This window comes from Poecilia formosa, unplaced genomic scaffold (genome assembly GCF_000485575.1).
Source record: "Poecilia formosa unplaced genomic scaffold, Poecilia_formosa-5.1.2 Scaffold74, whole genome shotgun sequence".
In the NCBI taxonomy this organism is placed as follows: domain Eukaryota; kingdom Metazoa; phylum Chordata; class Actinopteri; order Cyprinodontiformes; family Poeciliidae; genus Poecilia; species Poecilia formosa.
Genome location: NW_006800013.1, coordinates 1,174,866 through 1,192,769, shown reverse-complemented (window position 1 = coordinate 1,192,769; position 17,904 = coordinate 1,174,866). Strand labels below are relative to the sequence as shown.

The 17,904-nt window shown below is 40.3% G+C and overlaps 1 protein-coding gene and 1 long non-coding RNA gene across 4 annotated transcripts in view; one reads left to right on the top strand and one right to left on the bottom strand.

Moving 5' to 3' along the window:
- Window positions 1–17,904, top strand: part of LOC103140718 (uncharacterized) — a 68,551-nt gene that overhangs the window by 44,856 nt on the left and 5,791 nt on the right. The gene's annotated exons all lie outside the window — the stretch shown is intronic.
- The window catches only part of pxylp1 (2-phosphoxylose phosphatase 1), a 16,444-nt gene continuing 8,264 nt past the window's right edge, over window positions 9,725–17,904 (bottom strand). For all 3 annotated transcript variants that reach the window (XM_007555977.2, XM_007555978.2, XM_007555979.2), the window contains 3 exons: window positions 17,026–17,152; window positions 12,153–12,292; window positions 9,725–11,508 (listed from right to left, as the gene is read on the bottom strand). In XM_007555977.2, the coding sequence (XP_007556039.1) occupies window positions 10,475–11,508; window positions 12,153–12,292; window positions 17,026–17,152 (1,301 nt within the window). In that variant the 3' untranslated portion in view covers window positions 9,725–10,474. The remainder of the gene's footprint in view (window positions 11,509–12,152; window positions 12,293–17,025; window positions 17,153–17,904) is intronic.

Genomic DNA, 17,904 nt, shown 5'->3' with positions numbered 1-17,904 from the left:
ATTTTCTTATGTAATGCAACGAAATTGATCACACTATGCCTTTAGGCTTAAAAGCAGAGCAATAATGTTATTCCTGTTTTTATTAAACATAAATAATAAGGGTATTTATTCAAAGTTTTTTGCTTCTGCAATGGAAGAACAGCACTAAGTATAGCCTGGCACACTTTACAGATGGAGAATGGTATGTTGGCTCTTCTCAGCAACAGTCTCTGCATTAGGCAGCTAATGAGCCAGCTATCATATTTTGGCAGCTAAAACAAAGTGATCTCTCAATAGTTGTCTAGTATTTTATAACACAAATGCAAGTCCTTCAAAGATAACTTAAACTGCAATCATCTAAAATGTATCACGAAACCACTGATGAAAAACAAGAATATCTCGAGTTCAGACCTGGAGGAAAAGGTTGTTGTTTTCTACTGGACAAGACTGAAAGTCTGGTCAGTGAAAAGGGAGTTTCTGAAGCTTCACCCAAGGGATTGTCTGACTGTACCATACTGGGAGAGAACAGGCACCACTGCAATACTTGAAGCCTGTAAACAATAAGCATTATTTGCACTTTCTTACTTCTCACAAACACCTAACAACCGATAAGATCTTTCTTATATACAGTGAGAAGATGCAGAATATTAGAAGTTTGTGACACTGCTATGAGCTTTAACTTGTCGATTTTTGTCTGGCGTGCAATTTTTGTTAAGTGGACAAGTAAAAAAAACTGCATAACGGAATAAAGTAGTTCATCTTCTAACTGTTACCAAAGGGATAGTTTAAAAAAATTAAAACAACCATCTTCTTTTTAGGTCTAGATCTTCTGTAGGTGAACTAGATTTGGGGTTGCAAGCTTGTATCGTGCCTGTGAAATGCTTAGATAAATTCATCATAGCATGAGTGGAAGTAAATTTGGGCCTTTAAGGATGCATACGAAACATTCTTTATGTTTTGGCAGAGAAATTGGTTAGTTTAGTGACAGTCCAGATATTTTCAACAGGGTTGAGGTTGAGGCTTTGGGAATCTTAAGTAATATTAACTTGCTTTATTTATTTCAAAACTTATTTTGATTGTGTTGGAACACCCTTTTTTATGGATTTCAATAATTTGAGAATTTTCAGAACAACCCAGGAGCCACCAAGGCTAAGGCCAGAACTGCAAACTACAGGAAGACCAGTGCATTTGTCCACAGAGACGAAATATGAACATTGTCATGGACTAAGGGGGTGCTGATCAAGAAATTAAGTTTTAGTCTGCATCTGAAATTCGCAGCTGCACACACAAATAATCAAAATGATATTCAGAGAAAAGCACGGTGATGGTTCAGTCATACAGAAAATCAAAACTGATTTTGAATTGGAAGGTAAATATTAACCTTCTGGTGGCCTTTCTGAGTTGTACCTCATCTTTCAGTAAAACAATAAACTCCCAGGCAGTGACTGCAATTTAACAATGCAATAAATCTTAAAAATAATTTTTAGGCTTTCCGTTAAGCAGGTAATAGATTTTCAATAAGGTTAGGTGACCACTTAACCCCAAATTTCCAACTCATCTGTGTACGAATGCGTTTGTGAGGCTGAATGTGGCTCTGGTGTAAAGCGCTGTGAGTGGAGTGAAATAGCTCTCTATAAATCCAGTCCATTTACCATTTAAGGCCAGAGCTTCCTTTATTAATCATGGCAGAGAATGTCTTTCAGCTCAGTTTGGACAAGACTGACGTTTTATTTCTTGGCAGAGACACATAAAACACATTTTATCCTCTGAAGAGCATTGCTGAGTTATAACTGTTTTCTCCTCCAGTCCAGTGCAGAGATGTAGCCGTTTCATAACTTGTAGGATAGATTATCATAATGCTTTAATTTCTGGTCTTCCTACAGCTGTTCTTAGTTATTCCTATCTGGTTGTGTGGAAATGAAATCAGGTTGACTGCCTCTGCTTTTCTAAGTTCTTAGATCTGATGCAGAGGTTATCAAGACATATTTTGTTGTAAACATCCACATCTCAACACTGAAAATTTAGTTAAAATATATTTGTGTCAGAGATACTGAGATCTATTCCTTCTAAAAGCCGGCACTGAGACGTCCAAATTCAAGGTGCGTTTACATGAAACCGTTGTCTGAAAACTGACAGTATTTTCGGATGCTTACTGGGGAAACGTTCCAAGTTTAGACACCCTGAATCTGCTGCAGTTGTTATGCCAGGCCACTATGTGGCACTGTGATTTCAGCATGTTGTCAAAACTCGTTTCCGTTACTGTTGGAAAACAGTAACTCATCTCCAATGAACCAAGTGCTCATGTTGTAACACATTTATGTTCCTTTTTCAGAAGTTGTGTTAAACTGAACAGGTTACATAGCACAACACTGCAAGATGCTATATGCTATCGTTTTTGTTATCTATTGGCTACCTATTTGTAGAGCAAATCCTCCAGGCCCATGTTCTGAGCACGTGCGCTTTTACACCTGCGGAAGAGCGACTCAGTCATGCCAGATGCAGTTTAAAGTAGTTTAGAAGGGTGTAGTTATATTCTCAAATATTGTCTTTCTTAGTTACATGATGCATTGCAGTACACATGTAACACATAGTGCCCATAGCGGCGCCAACCAGGGGTGTGGTGGAACAGGTATTGTCGCCTAATGGTTGTGTGCTGAATCCTCTGGGGGCCAATAGGGGGATTTTCTCCCTCGGTCAGGAACCTGCCCACAAAGAAAGGAAGTGGCTTTCTTCCACTAGATACAGCAACTCTGCAAGGACCCAGGGGAGAAATCGTTCAGCTCAACACCAGTGATGGATTAACTGCTATTCCCAAATTGTGTTTACCTAGGCACATACGGAGGTGCATGAAATAGAAACAAAGTAGGATGTGGCAAAGGCAGAACAACAAACAAGCCATACTTCAATAAAAAATAAAATAAAAAAAAAAAGTGTCAGAAAGTGTGAGGACGTGGAAGGCAGTGAGAGTCTTTGGAGTCATTACTCACTGTTGACTGTTGTCAAATGAAATTAACCCTTTCATCTGTTCAAGCCAAGCAGCCACGGCGCAGTTCTCACTCAAGTGACAGCCGGGCTCGTTACGCCTTTCTTCTCTCTCTTTTCTTTGATGCAGTTCCAGTTCAATGAACAAACTCTCTGTGTCCTTTCATCAGCCAGTAGCGCTCCATAAAAGATGACTGGTGTGGCTCGAACAACAGCCGGCTCAGGCACACTAAGTGGTACGGGTCAGAGTCTGACACAAGACCATACGCACCAAATATATTAAAAAAAAAAACAAAAAAAAAAACAGCTTTTCCTTCGCTTTTTAGAGCTCTTACTCTGAGAAGTTATTGGAAAGCTAAGGATCAGTAAGTTAATGAATCAATCGCTCTGCTGTTGCAGAACCATTTTATACACAAGAGGGTTAAAGCAAATTTTAAGTGTAGGACAAAGGTGAAGGAACAAAAGGCAAGGCGATGAAGTACACGGCCCTTTAAAAAGATCATTTTTAATTGAGACATGTTAGCTGTTCATTCTGACTGCTACTTTTCAACAGGTGTGAGACTTAAAACAGGAATAAGTAACACAAAGCCGGATTTATTACAGATTGGCAGGTCAGAGCATTTTACCTAAGAAAGGCTCTACTTTGAGCTTTTCCAGGAGGTATTTAACATCTCACAGCAAATAAATCCAAAGCTTTCATAGCCTGTAGATGTGCCCGAGGAGATGGGTGAGAACATTTGTCTGTGTAACTCAGCATGACCTGGCCTTATCACCTGTATGTACTGACATCTACAATCAGAAAGCTTTCTATCATCTTTTTGTTATTCTTTTTCACACATCTCTCCTCTATCATAGTTCATTTTTCGGTTTCTTTACTGTGGAATCTTGTAGATTTTCTCACTGAGTGGTGGCGCACGCTGACATAGCAGGGATCACAGACGGGCCTGACCTATTTACCAAGAGCTTTTACTCCTCCCTTCCTGCTCCTTTCTCTCGCTCCTCTGGTGTTGGGTTGCTGTGCATTTGATTGTGTCTCTAATACTCCACGGTGTGGTATCCATGGGTTGGTCTGACTTGTACGCTCTCTTTTTTTTTTGTTGCCTCTGGAATGAGTGGAGCTCCTTTACAGTTTGCCTTCAATGGGGATTTAAAAGCAATCTAAGTTTACCACTTTCTGCAATGTGAGAAAATGTGCAAATGTGCAGCAGGATCCAGGCTAAAAAAATTAGCCTGGAAAAAATTACCCTGGGTCCTGCTGCCGCAAAGCATCTTCAAATCTGGCCACTTCCTGGTCCGTGTTTCACAGTTGCTATGTGATTGATCTCGTATATTTGTTTCATGTCATGTATGTCCTCTTTCCAAAATAATTCAGTGTTAGACTCAGTTCTGGATATTGGAACAGAACAGGAAAACTGAAGGTTTTGGGACTTCTTTTAGCATCTTGTGGTCTGCCTTAATTGTTTTGAATCTTCTCCATTTGCTCCATGGCTAATTTTTTGGGGGATTATTGCAATTTATTCCTCACCAAATTGCTTACTATTCAGATGTTTTTCTGTGCACTAATACATACTAAGTCCATACAGCAGATTCTTGCATCCAAATATGTTGGAAAAACAAACAGGCCTCATTTTTTCACATGACTTCGTACACACAAACTCGCGTTTCCTCCTGGACACACGAGAACTAAATGTGTGCAAATACTGAAGACGGAGGAGGCAGACAGGCTAAGTGAGCGGCCGAGATGAGTGAGGGTAATAACGTCAAAAACATTAGCGGAGACAGGTAGGATACATCAGGCTGTACATCAGTGTTTCACAGAATGATACATGCCCCCTTTTAGAGAAAATGTGCCCGAGCGGAAGGCAGACACACCTTAAGAGAAAGGGTTTACTGTGTGCAGAAAAAGGAAAAGTAAAGCGGAAAGCCCAACTCAAAGGGTGTGCAAGTGATTGACGGTCAACCAGAGGAGCTCTTGGTGGAGAAATGAGGCAGCAATCACTAAACTCAATTAGTCCAGCCGTGTGCGCCTGTATGGGGCTGAGCCTCTAGCCAGTCGCTTAACAGCGCAAAGAGACTCATAAATCCTGATTATTTCAGCTAACAAGAACTTTCTCCCATCTCAGTAAATCATAGACAGGTAAGTGCACACGCAAGATCATCAAACAACAGGCGTATTTAAAATATTCAAAGTACACACCGCTTCCTCTGGATGTGTGTGTGTGTGTGTGTGGGGGTGTGTGTGTGTGTGTGTGTGCGTGTGTGTGTGTGTGACAGCTGTGCTGTTTGCTTACCTAAAGGGCTTAATACTGCCCCACATCTGAGAAAACACAGCGGCGGAGCAGTCTAGACAGGACACACACATGCACCAAAACCCAATTAGGTGACCCTAAGCTTAACAAGGGCCGTCTTCTTGGTTTTTGCTCACATATGGCTTTTCTGAGACTCGCCTTCACTCCTCATAGGCAAAGTATATCACTTTTCCTGCTTGTGTTTCATAAAAGACATCTTTACCTGCAGTAGAATACACTGATAGTGTTGGAACTTTTACTGCAGTCATTCACTCGTCTTATGCTCGTCATCTCTACACACTTTTTAAAAATACACTTTTTGTTCATTAATAACAGTCTCCAAACACATAATATGTACTATGATTTCGACAATACTACCAGAGGTGCAGTGATTTGTCCCTTCCCCTTCTCATCTGGGCCTTCCTGGACTCGCATAGAAAAGTTGACTTAATTTTATTGTCAGTTTTTAATCGCTGCTCAAGTTCCTACTCGTCAGTATTTAGACTTTCTTCATGCAGCAACGGGCTACTTTCAGTCTTTTGAAAACCTCCTTATTTAACTAAATTGGAACCTGGAATCAGTTCTACGGCTGATTCCAGGTTGTCTCCCTCTAACCACAAGTTCTTCCCTCTTACCATCTTCTGGCTTCTTGGCATTGACCACAACATCCCTCTCCTGCTGTGTGAGTTGTCAGTCATCATTCCTCACATATTTTGTCCAAGCATCAGCCAAATCCACACATGGCTCTCTGTGTCTGCTCTTCAAGTTTAGATGCCAAACATCTGAGATGTGTTGGGAAGTCTTTTCCTAAGATTTTAACGGCAGACGGTGTCAAGTGGACATCGCTTCAACAATAATTTGAAGCGGTGCCCCTTAAAGCCACCTTGAACTGCCCATTCTCCTGTTCTAACACATATGTATTCACATTAAAAGTCTGGTAAATAAGCCGAAGAAGCTAGAGGAGGTGTAAGAAAATCAAAGTTTAGGCAAGTTGAAGCAGGAGCAAATTGCAGCTCCATCTCACATCGGAGCTGTTGGTGTTAGAGGTGTGTCTGCAGGGACTGCAGGGAAAGACGTTAGTAAGAGGTGATGGGACAAGAGGGGGAGGAATCAGGCTGCTTGCTCCAAGCCTTAACTGCCTTGATATCATGGCGTAGAATTGGAAATGGATTGGAAGTACATTCAGATGTAACAAGGCAAAATTGGGAAATACATTTACATAGACTTACGTGGATTGCCTTAGCTTTGGGTTTTTGGAAGTCTTAGTGTGTGACATGCAGGTAAAGAAAAAAACAAACCATGTTCATTTCACAAACTGTGGACGTGTTAATTTTAAAGACGTAACACGATAAAATTTGGTGGTTGTAATAATGGTTTCACTTAGTAGGACAATTTCTGGAAATGCCGTATGGCTGTCTCCAACTGAGGAAATGCAGAATGAAAAGTCTTTGCCCTTCAAATCTCATTTGAGATGTCTGCAGCATCAACTGAGGATCCTTTTATTCACCAGCGAGTTGCACCATACTCCCATACTGCCAGGACAAATACAACATCCATACACTGCAAATGTAATTTATCGAGCTGATCTTGTTATTGCATTATTTCAGTCAATACACTCCTGATATGGAGGATTCAAAAACAGAAAAACGGAGGCTGAGCAAGCTGGAGCACTTTTGAAAATGAGCTTTACAATGGATATCTTGTCAGCATTGTATTACGCCCCTAATGACGATGACACATGACTTGTGTAGTGGTGGGAAAAAGGCACTCGGGGTTTTTACATTTATATAAATTTACAGTATGTTGTGCCCCTGCAGCAATGTTGACAAAGTGGATAACTGATTAAATTAGGTAGGCCAGACTATTCAAGGACTGTGGAACTAGTATGCCATCTAGTGGCTTTAAAATGCAATGAGCACGTTTCAATGGAACACATTGGCACAATGAGCACATTTGCGGCATGTTGGTAAGCTAGAATACTATCAGAAGGTTAATTTATGTACACAATATAGCTCAAAAACCGACGGCGATCTACAATAAAGATTCATTTCACAGCCTGGTTTATATTCCAATTATTCATTTCTGTTAATTTTTCGGATAGTTTTGTGGCTCACAGCTAATGAAAATGTAAAATTCTTCTCAGAAAAGTGTAATATAACATGAGATCGATAGAAACGTATTTTATTTACCCTAAATGTTGAACGTACGACACAGTGTGACCATGTACAGTGTGACCAATACATGGCTCGGGGCTCCCTTTGCATAACGTACAGCATCAGTGCAAATTGTATGGAATAGATCGACCTGTGGCTCTGCTGCGGTGTTAAGGAAGTGCCGGTTGCTTCAGCTCTTCTGCAGCACTGCCTGGGGTCTCTCAGCTTTCTTTTTAGAATGCCTTTCAGGTTCTCGGTGGAGATTAGGTGGGTTTGTAGGCTGATCAAGCACAGTAACACCATCGTAACTGAGCCAGCCTTTGGTACCTTTGGCAGAGCCAAGTGCTGCTGGAAAATGAAATCTGCAACTTTCTTAAGTTTGTCACCTTGGCCCAGGTAAGATTCTTTTGCCGTGTCTGGTGAAGGAGTGGCTTAAACCCAGAGAACGTAACTGTTTTAGTTTTGGACATGTCCATATGTGGCGACTCTAAAAGCTTCGGCTGTAGATGGACAACATGTTTTGTGGATCTTGTCTAAATCCTCGAATGGGCTTTGCCCAGCAACTGTTACAATGAAACTGAATTGAAATTATTTGACTTATATGGGACAATGCATATTAATCAATATTCAATATTACTGTAAATACCCCAGATTTAGCAAGATGTCAATTTTCACTCAGTCCCATAAAACACAGCATACAGAAATAACATTTATACAATATATACATCGATTGTCTCTTGCTTGCCTACATTTCCCTCCACCTTTTTCATCCATTCAATTTTGGATTACATTAGGTAGTTAACAGCACTATGGGAACAGCCTCTTTATAAATGATCCCCAGTGGTTTAGCTTGTCAGACTGCCAAGCATGTCAGGAGTCCTACCTGTTGTGCAAGTCAAAACACATTTCTGTTTTTCGAAAGCTTTTTCTTTTGAGGCATTATAATTTTCTCATAAACTAAGTTTTCAATAGTTCATAATCATCAAATTGAACAGATATGCAACACTTATTGTCCCTTTACACAAAGGAAATGTCATGTTTTGTTGTTTTTTTCCCCCTTTTTAAATGATACTGCATTTGTAAGAAAAATGTTTTTGTGAGTCAACCAGCAGAGTTGAAAATGTGGGTTGCAACTGTAAAAAAAAAAACTTGTCCAATCCTTTCAGCCTGTCCCAAATGGATTTAGGTAGAGGCAGTGTGATGGTGTGGTGCAGCCTCTTCCTCAATATTAAAACCAGATTTCAGACACAGTGAGATGGGATCAGAGACTAGAAACACTCCTATAGTACACTCCTGATCAATCAATGAATTTACATTTTGATCTCAAGAAGATTCATAGAGCTTCAAAATGCAAAAGGAAGTAATGGAAGAGAGAGAGAAAAAGAAAAATCAGAGTAAGCATTTCATCAGCTGCTCAAAAGTTTAAGGACACAAGCATTTAAAAGCCCAAATCTTTTCAAAAATGTGGATTCAGTATCGTTTTCTGTCAGGAATCCACACTGTCATGATCTTCTGGTGGTAAAAGGCACAAAAGCTTTTTGAACACCCAAGCTGTTGTGGCTAGACAGTGTTAAGAAAATAAATTTAGAATATGCTAGTTTTAAAACTTAACATGTCTTGATTGAAATAGCCTAATTATAGTTTTCAGATTAATAACTTATTCGGCCCTATTGACCTTTATGTTACCTGTAGTTACAGCAGATCGTTTGCTAAGATCTATTTGAACTGCCCTCTGTCTGTGTGGGAAAACAATCAGGAGAAGTTCCAGCTTTCACACTGATCTGTGAAAAGCCATAAAAAAGCAGGAGTTCAAGAGAAGTTCTGCTCTCACTTTGTTTAAACAAAGGGGACAAATGGCCTTTGATTTTGGAAGCAAATTGCAGGGAGTTTCTAACTTTTAAAAAGGGTCAGAGACAGCTCCTGGTTGGAGGAGCAAAGGTGCGCCTTATTTGAATATATTAAAGACAAGAATACGCCTTTACTATAAAACTTTGTACACAGGAGTAACAAATCAGATTTGATCTTGCAATTCTCCAAAGACGTCTTTGCTTTTCTTTCTTCTTCTTCTTTTCCATTTGTCTCAGGTAAAAGAATGTATGTCTCTGTTGTTCTGCAGTTTCTGTTGTAATTTCATATGTTTTCTATTGGATTAAACTCTGAAATTCTGACGTCTACACTCATTGTTGTTTTCTGTGTGGCTACACGTGGTCCGCCGGGAGAACCTGGGATCCGTGAGAAGAAGATAGAGCCAGAGATTTTCTTAAGATATAACCTAAAATCTTCTTCAACAACAGTCATCTTAATCAAGAACAAGACCGCACAGAAAATGCAACATTAATTTTAATGTGTACAAATGTCTGATCAAAGTACAACAATGTTAGATTCACAAACAATGAAATTTTAAATAATTTGGAATTTCATTAAATGATTGAAAAAAAAAAAACACTGAAAATGTACCGCAGTAATTGTTTAGAACAAAAACAAGAAGACCCACATTGATGTTCAGTTAAAACCAGAAATAAAAAAAACACAAACCTACCATGTGTATAAGTGACAGAAGCAAAAAGCGAGAACAAAAAGTGACTCCAGCTTTATCCTTACGTAGATTAATGTTCTTTAAAAAGATTAGTCGTACAAAATGTTCCCAAGTAATTATTATTCCAGCCCAGTATGTGTATTTTCAACATTCCCTTCTCACTAGCCTTTATTTGACCAAAAAACATACAAAACCCTTTAGTTACAGAATAAAGTGCCGATTAGTTGTCCTTGAGGTATTTATCTTCCAGAGAAGGTCTCCGTAAACAAAAACGACACAAGAGCTGGTTCAGCAAAGGTTACAAGATCTTCAGAAATGCATCTCTTCTCAAAAACATCTCAAGTGATTGTGCTTTTTTTTTTTTTTTTTTTGTCTCTTGTGAGTGGAAATGTTGGGAATGTGAAGGACCATATTCTGAAACATGCCAGATTTGATGAGTGGCATGAAAGAGCACCTTCTCTTAAACTTAAGAATCTGGGGAGTCACAACCACCTGACAGCTGGGTGTCCTTACCCTGCGACCTTACTCTCAATCTGTCACCCTGAGAGCTTGTAGCATGCATCCTTGTAGGAAGTGGCGTTGACGATGCTGAATATATCCTTCCTGACAAAGGTTAGGAAGTTTTTTAGAGGGCAGAGTGGCTGGTTGATGTGGCGGTCGCTGGGATGACAGAAAGCGGTATGAAATGTCACATCCTCACCATTGTACAGCACTCTGATGAACACTTCCCCAACTTTCCGATTTGACTTTGACCTCTCGCTTTTTCCTGCTCTGTTTTTTGCCTGGCCTTGTGTTGTAGGCGGGCTTTTCCACATTTCAAAGACTATTCTTGCTGCAAAGCGAGGAAACTTGGCCTCCTCAAGTCCCAGGGCGCTAAGCAACGGGGCAATGGTGACATCATGACCCGAGGAAAGGGTGAAGACCTCCTCCCCACCCAGACGTGGCTGCCGGCCTTCCTCGTTGGCCCTAGCGACCCGCTCCATCTTGTTAGCAGTTCTGTTGAGGTACGGGTACATGGCCAGGATGGCGTATTTACGATAGGCCCCAAATCTTCTCCGATCTACCTCATCGTCCAGCTGCTGTTGCCGAATTACTGCAAACTGTGCCACAGTCAGGCATCCGCCACTACCACCATCTCCACCGGAAACGCATGGGAAAGGAAGGCCGTGACACAGGTGGCAAAGCAGCGAGTCTATAGGGTTTGCAGCTCGGAGCTGGCGAGTGAGAACACCTAAAGTGCGTGCCATGTCAATGAAAGTCCTCTCCAGGTTGGAATCGGCCACTCTGAGGCGATACTGCCTCCTCTGCTCTTCCTCCAGGTACTTGCTTCTGGCAGGGCACTCGCATGCCGAGCCGCAGAACAATGTGCTCCACTGATGATGCACGGTCACCTTAGTCCAGTCAAAATCTGGGAGGAAGCCGTAGAGAAAGGCCATTCCGCTTTGGAGGGTTCGGCTTTTCCCTGTGGTCTCAATCCAAACCTGGCGAGGCGACCAATCAGAGGGGAGCAGACTGTGGTGCTTGTAGGCACGTTGGAGGAGCTGCCCATTGCGAAGGTGCTGAACGACACCTGTTGAGAACAACAAAGATTTGGATTTTAAGGAGAAAAGATTTCTACAGCACAAGCAAAGATATTTATCCAGTTATTAGGGCTGTCAACATTAATGCGTTAACATGTGATAAATCTAAAAGGTTTAGAAAATTAATATTGCATAATGCAGATCAATCGCATTACCTATTTTGAGTTTAAATTCTCTCTTCTGGAGAGGGCTATCTAGTTCACAGCAGCGTGTTACATGGTCTTATATTGCGGTCAACAATGGAGAGTTGCAGACGTGAGTGAATAGATGCCAAACTGTTGTTCTCACTTAAAAAAAAAAAACACCACGAGACAGATACTACGTACATACTAGAACTGTGAATTATCCCTCCACTGAAACACAAGTAGCTTATAGTTACAATTTCTAACTTAGCATTTTGAGACCAATTTACTATTAACCCTTCATGATTATGACAAGCTGGAAAACTGAGAACTCTCTCATTCTGTAACATTTTTCAAGCTTACAAAGTCAAGCATAGTGATTAATCACAGCGCTAGAGTGTGATTAATCTGATTACATTTTCTAATTGATTGACACCACCACTAATTACGAACAGCAGCACAGCAGGAGCCGACACATTGGGCTGAGATTTATAGCTGTCTGGTTTGAACACCTGTCTGCGTGAGTTCTCCCATCTCACAGACGCTGTGGTTGGGGAGACGTGAAATGGAGCCCAGCTGTGCCTCCCAGTGGCCACGGGTCCCCTGGCCCATGTGATTAATGAAGGAGTCTAGCAGAGGGTGGGAAGGCTGCCTGGGAAGACAAAGAAAAAAAAATGGCATCAAACATTATTGTGATTAACTGTCAGTCGCATGTATGGTGAGTTTTATTTCGCATGCAGGAGGAGTTCTGCTGCGTGTTTTACTGCAGCTGGGTTGTATTAGAGTCAGTGTTCTGTTACTGACCCATTACTCTTTTCACTGTGGTTGTCAAATGATTAGACTGAAAGACGCTTTTTTGCAGTAAATAACTAAATCCGAGTTAGTCTGCTAATAAGAATTATTGGCGATTTTAGATGATCAGTAGACCAGGATTTACAGTTGAATGATGATTTAAAAACAACCTGGCTCTGTGTGAAAGTAGAATTTGCCTTCATGAATTAATAAATTTGATCAACTACATTGTTTGGAGGATGAAAATTTATTTACAGAGATGTAAAATATTAGTTGTTGCTGTTAAAAGTAACACAACTATTTATTTGCTTTAGGAGGCTGTTCCATTCTCCAAAGAAGGACTAGTTAGTTTGGATATCTTTTTTTTTTTTAATCATTTAATAAATGTTATGATTTGAAAAAGGTGCAGTATTTTACTCAAGTTATCTTTTATATTAAGATCGAATTATCTGTATTACCTTTGTCTCATTCAAACTCAAATTAAAAGTGTATCGTCTTTCTTGGATAGACTTCGGATTGGTGTCTTGGTGTTAAAACGTAAGCAAATTAATAAAACTAAAATAACAAATATTTTAATAATTACTTACAATAATAAATGCAGTAAAAAAAAAATATGTTAAGTGCACTAAAATGATTAATAGGTGGGAGAATGTGACCAGTTCCTATAACCTGCCAGCAGGTGTCTCTTTAACACAAGGATGTGAACTTTGACAGGACAGCTCAATGTGTGTGGGAGGAAAAAAAACTAAACATGTAGATATAAAACGATGAATTAATTTGTTGTTTCAAGGCACATGACAATAAACAAACAAACACACACACACACACAAATCCCAGGATACACACATCATCTTCCAGGAATGAGGAAAGCAAGACGAGCAGTCGACGATCCAGAAGATTAAAGAGGATTGAAGATTATAGATTAATATGAAAGAATCCGTGAGAGCAGCAGCTCAACTCAACCAGATTAAGGGTGTGTGCACGCGCATGCACAGTTTCCATAGTGATCACAGAGAGATTCAGGAACAAGCCATAAAAATAGATCAAATAAAACCTGTCATCATGTCTGACCTTACACAGCAAAGCCTAATCTGTCATCTGCAGCCACCTGCTACATCAAAAAAGGACAATGAAAGCCTTTTTCTGCCGCCAGGTCATGTCAGTCATCACGTCGCCACTCTGCACTGTTTGCATCATCATACTCTTATTCATTAGCACTATAACAAACACACTGCGGGCTGAGTGTGGATGTGCTGAGAGGAGCGACTTTCTGCCCCGTCAGCAGCAGATCCGACTGGTTTGAGGAGAACCGAACAATTCAGATTTAATTGGCTGCACCGGAAGACTGGATGTCCGAGGACGGAGACGCCACAGTGGACAAAAAGCCTCTATTAGGTTCATTGTTGCCAGCTGAAGATTAGAGAGCCCAATTACATTAAGCAGGGATTATTATCACTGGATAGGATGGGAATAGATTAGTGAAGAGGAAGGAAGGGACGGGTGGAGAGATAAAAAAAAAAAAAAAAAAACAATAAAGTGAATGGTGGGATTAACAGAGTGAGGCTGTGCTGGAAACGCAGAAGACAAATAGAATGTAGAACATATGTAGTGAATTTATAAAAAGACAAAAACATTGAGAAACCGATGGGAAAGAAGGGAAGAAGAGGGAGGAGATGCTCCCTGCAGATGGAAAGAGCTCAGTTAACCGCAGATGGAGACAGTGGGTCGGCAGGCTGGTGCCAGAGCATTCAAACACACAAAATGTACAGCAACACACACACACACACACGCACACACACACACACACCTCCTGCTCCCTGTGACGATCTCTTTGAGAGCATAAGCCAGTTTGTGTGCTTGTAATCACAGTTTGGTCAAAGAAAACAGAAGGAACTACCTACAACATCAGTTCTAGTCATACAATCCTATGCATACACACACACACACACACACACACACACACACACTACTCTTTGTATTGGAATTAGTTGGCTTCATTGTGATGAAGCAGAAATTTCACCCTTTCACAGCTCCACCTCTCAACATCTGTTTGTGGTGAAGCTTACGGCTAATAGCTATGAGGGATTTGGAGAATGTTTGGAAGGGGCAAGACCTCCACCCTCTCCAGACTTCAGACTTCTGATTAATTTAAGTGCAACCCATGGAAAAACACATCATAAGTCGCAGAGTCATTAGCAAAGGGGAAATACACAACTAGAAAGCCTAAAAATACCAAAAGCGTGTGCGGTAATAGACGGTGACCATTTCATTGTTTTCTCAAAGCAGAAAAATGCAGAAACGGTGAGATTCAACGACAGGAGCCCTTCTAACCCACTGAAAACAGCATGACTACTAGAAGCACTTTTTGTCAAATGATTCTGTAAAAAATGGAAACATGGCTTTCAGAGAAACCACAACCTAAACTGAGGGACGGAAATGCCACACAGGTTACTCCACAGCTACAGCAGATATCTCCAGCAACGTCTGGAGCCAGAACATGACAAGATCAGAAATGTTGTTTGTGAGCATAAAGTTCTTCAGATAAGAAGACCTAGTGTCTTACCATGGTTTTTGAATTTTATATCTCCTTTGTCTGAAAAACACCTCTGCTGAAATCCACATATTGTTTGGTATAGTCCTATAGATGAGAATTAGTTTCAGTTGTGACTCAGTGTTCGAGCCAAAGGCATGGTAACTCGTATTTGACTTCCCTTCTGTCCACACCTTGGAAAACATTTCTTTGAATGAACAATTCATGGTCAAAGATGTTGTAAAAACTGTCGATTGAGTTGAGTGACATATGGTGTACTCTGAATAACACGTTGTCTTTCTAAGAACACCATATGTCATTAACTATAACCTTCACAAGTTCGAAACTGATTAAATGTGTGTAGAAAAACTGATGAAATGTGTCCATCTCTCATCCAGAGATGGAGTACAGCTCTGGATGTGTCTTGATGGGATTTAAGAGCTAGTGTGGTATTTTAGATTCCAGGATGCATTTCTTGCAGAACTCCGATGTGAGGTCACAGTGCTTTTGATTTTATCTGGCTGGAACTGGTTCTGTCAGACATCCGGTCTCCTGCGCTATTAAACAGCAGATAAAAAAAAAAAATAAAAAAAAGATTTCACTCCCTGTCCGATTTCAACAATGCTCTCGGCTGCAGAGATGTGAAGCTGAATCAACTGACTGGCATACGAAACACAGCTTTTTAATTCTTTTACGACCCTCTCCATGTCAAGATGGAACAGTAGAAAGTTAGATCAAGTGAATTCAGGTTGTAGCGTTCTAGCCTGTGGATTTACAGATAAGTCTCCTTGTGATTTGTCCAGATGTGCTGCTTTGTGTAAAATTAAATCGCTAGCTAAATCTGAGCTCAGGTGCACGGCGTCAAAAGAGGATTTGTCTCAGACAATCTGGTGGCCATATGGTCCGATTTTCTGGATTTAGTTTCCCTTGCTTATTTATTTATTTTTAAATTATAATGTGCCTACTCTCATGCAGAGTTTGCTTTATTTGAAGAAAATGAATTCTGAAAAACTACCCGATTTCAGATATGCTAGGCTCAAACAGAAAGCAGAGCCGGCTTTTAATAACTGCTCACCATAAAATCTTATCTGACCCTCTTGAACAAGCGGAGTGAGTGAGAGCAGACACAAAGCACTGCAGACACAAAATGAGAGTAGAGTTCAGTGAGTGGAAAAAGATAAGGGATTTTTTTTTAGCACTTTTGCTGCTTCCACCCACTCTCCCTCTCTGGGAGGCAGAAAGTGTGCGTCAACGGCAACACAATGATGCGTGACGTGTTTGTTAGCATTTGTTTGCGTTTTTCCAGCTGTACAAAAGCGCAGATGTGCCATACCAAGCCGTACCCACCCGTTGGTGATGACACGTGCATTACGGCTGAGAAGCCAAGCAACTGTTAACAGTGTTGTGAGCAGAAATCCAGTTAATGCGCCTCATTCAGGTTGTGATTTCCACTAAATTCAGCTGGAGCTTTTCGAGGCAAAACGTTCTTATCGCTCCTCAGCAGGAGTTTTTATGGGAGAATATTAAAAGCTCTGACATCTATTTGTGTCTCACGTTCTGCCACTTTCACATAAAAAATAAAATTAGAAAGAAAAAAAAAACTGTGCCTGAGAGTTAATTTTACTCACCTGAAGCAAAAAAGAAAACATTTGTTTGGGTCCAACTTGGCTTCTCCCTCTGTGACGGTCGTGTCTACCCATAAGGGTCTTTTTGTGCGTTACTAGCACAACAAAGACATTCTATGACTGAAAAAATGTATTTATACATGCTCTGTTAAGAAGTATGCAAACTACTTAGGAAGTGACAAGTCATGAAATAATTTTCCATTCAAACTGGACTTAGCTTGTGCTACTTTGCAAAGAAGTAGCTTCAGTTTATAGATGTGCAAGACGGGTGCAGGCGTTGTCTTTCACACAAACGTGGATCAAATACATCGTTGTAATGTCACAATATGTGAAATTGTTCAAGGGATGCGAAGACTCGTGCAAAACCATACTGTATATTCACTATGGTGTATGGGACATTATATACAAATTGTGGTTGTATTCACTATTGTTGTCTACCTGCTGGCAGACAGGGTGCAGTCGATGCTGGGGCGTCTGGTCTTTGGGATGGAGTAGAGCGGGTAGCGGTCTCCATGGCGAATCATCACATGAACAGATAGCAGCTTGTAGTCCGCGGGGCTGTGACCTGTGACAACACAAATAGGCTTCTTTTTCTGCTCTCATTTATTTTCCAAGACATGTTTTATTGCTGTTTAAAAGAAATTAAAAAGAAGAATGGTGCTCATAATCTGTTGATCCATTTATTCTCAGTGAATTACAGGCAAACTGTGTAATTTCCCTAATCTTTAATCTCGAAAGAAATTTTCTTTCATTTTAGGTTTTATTTTGCTGTTAGGACCAAAAAGACTGAATGTACAAAATAAAAGATGTCAAAGAAGACATAGAACGCCAAGATATCAGCGGAAATCTGTCCGTATTTGGAAAGCATTTCTGCTGCTATGTGGAAAATCAGCATCAGCTGATTAGATATTAACTGGTGGCTTATAAAAAGATTTATCATAACGGAAGTATTGAAGAGTGGTATGATTGTTTATACTCAAACAAGGCCTACTTTGTTAACAGAAAGATGGATGAATGGAGAAATATACCAGGAATCTGAAGATATGACGAATGGAAATTTCTAAGCAAGACAACAGACCCTAAAAACACGGTGAAGGAAACTCTAAACTCAGAGAAAGAAAGTTAAAATAGCTAAAATGGCCAAATCAATCATGTAATTTTTATCCAATTGAAAATCTATGGAAAGAACTTAAGAATGATAATGTGGAAGAAGAAGAAAAGTATCTAATCAATCTCTTTGAGTTCAATAATTATTCCCCGTTTCATTTCATTATTTCCCCTGTAATGACATGTGAAGTGATACGATTTGATTTCAAC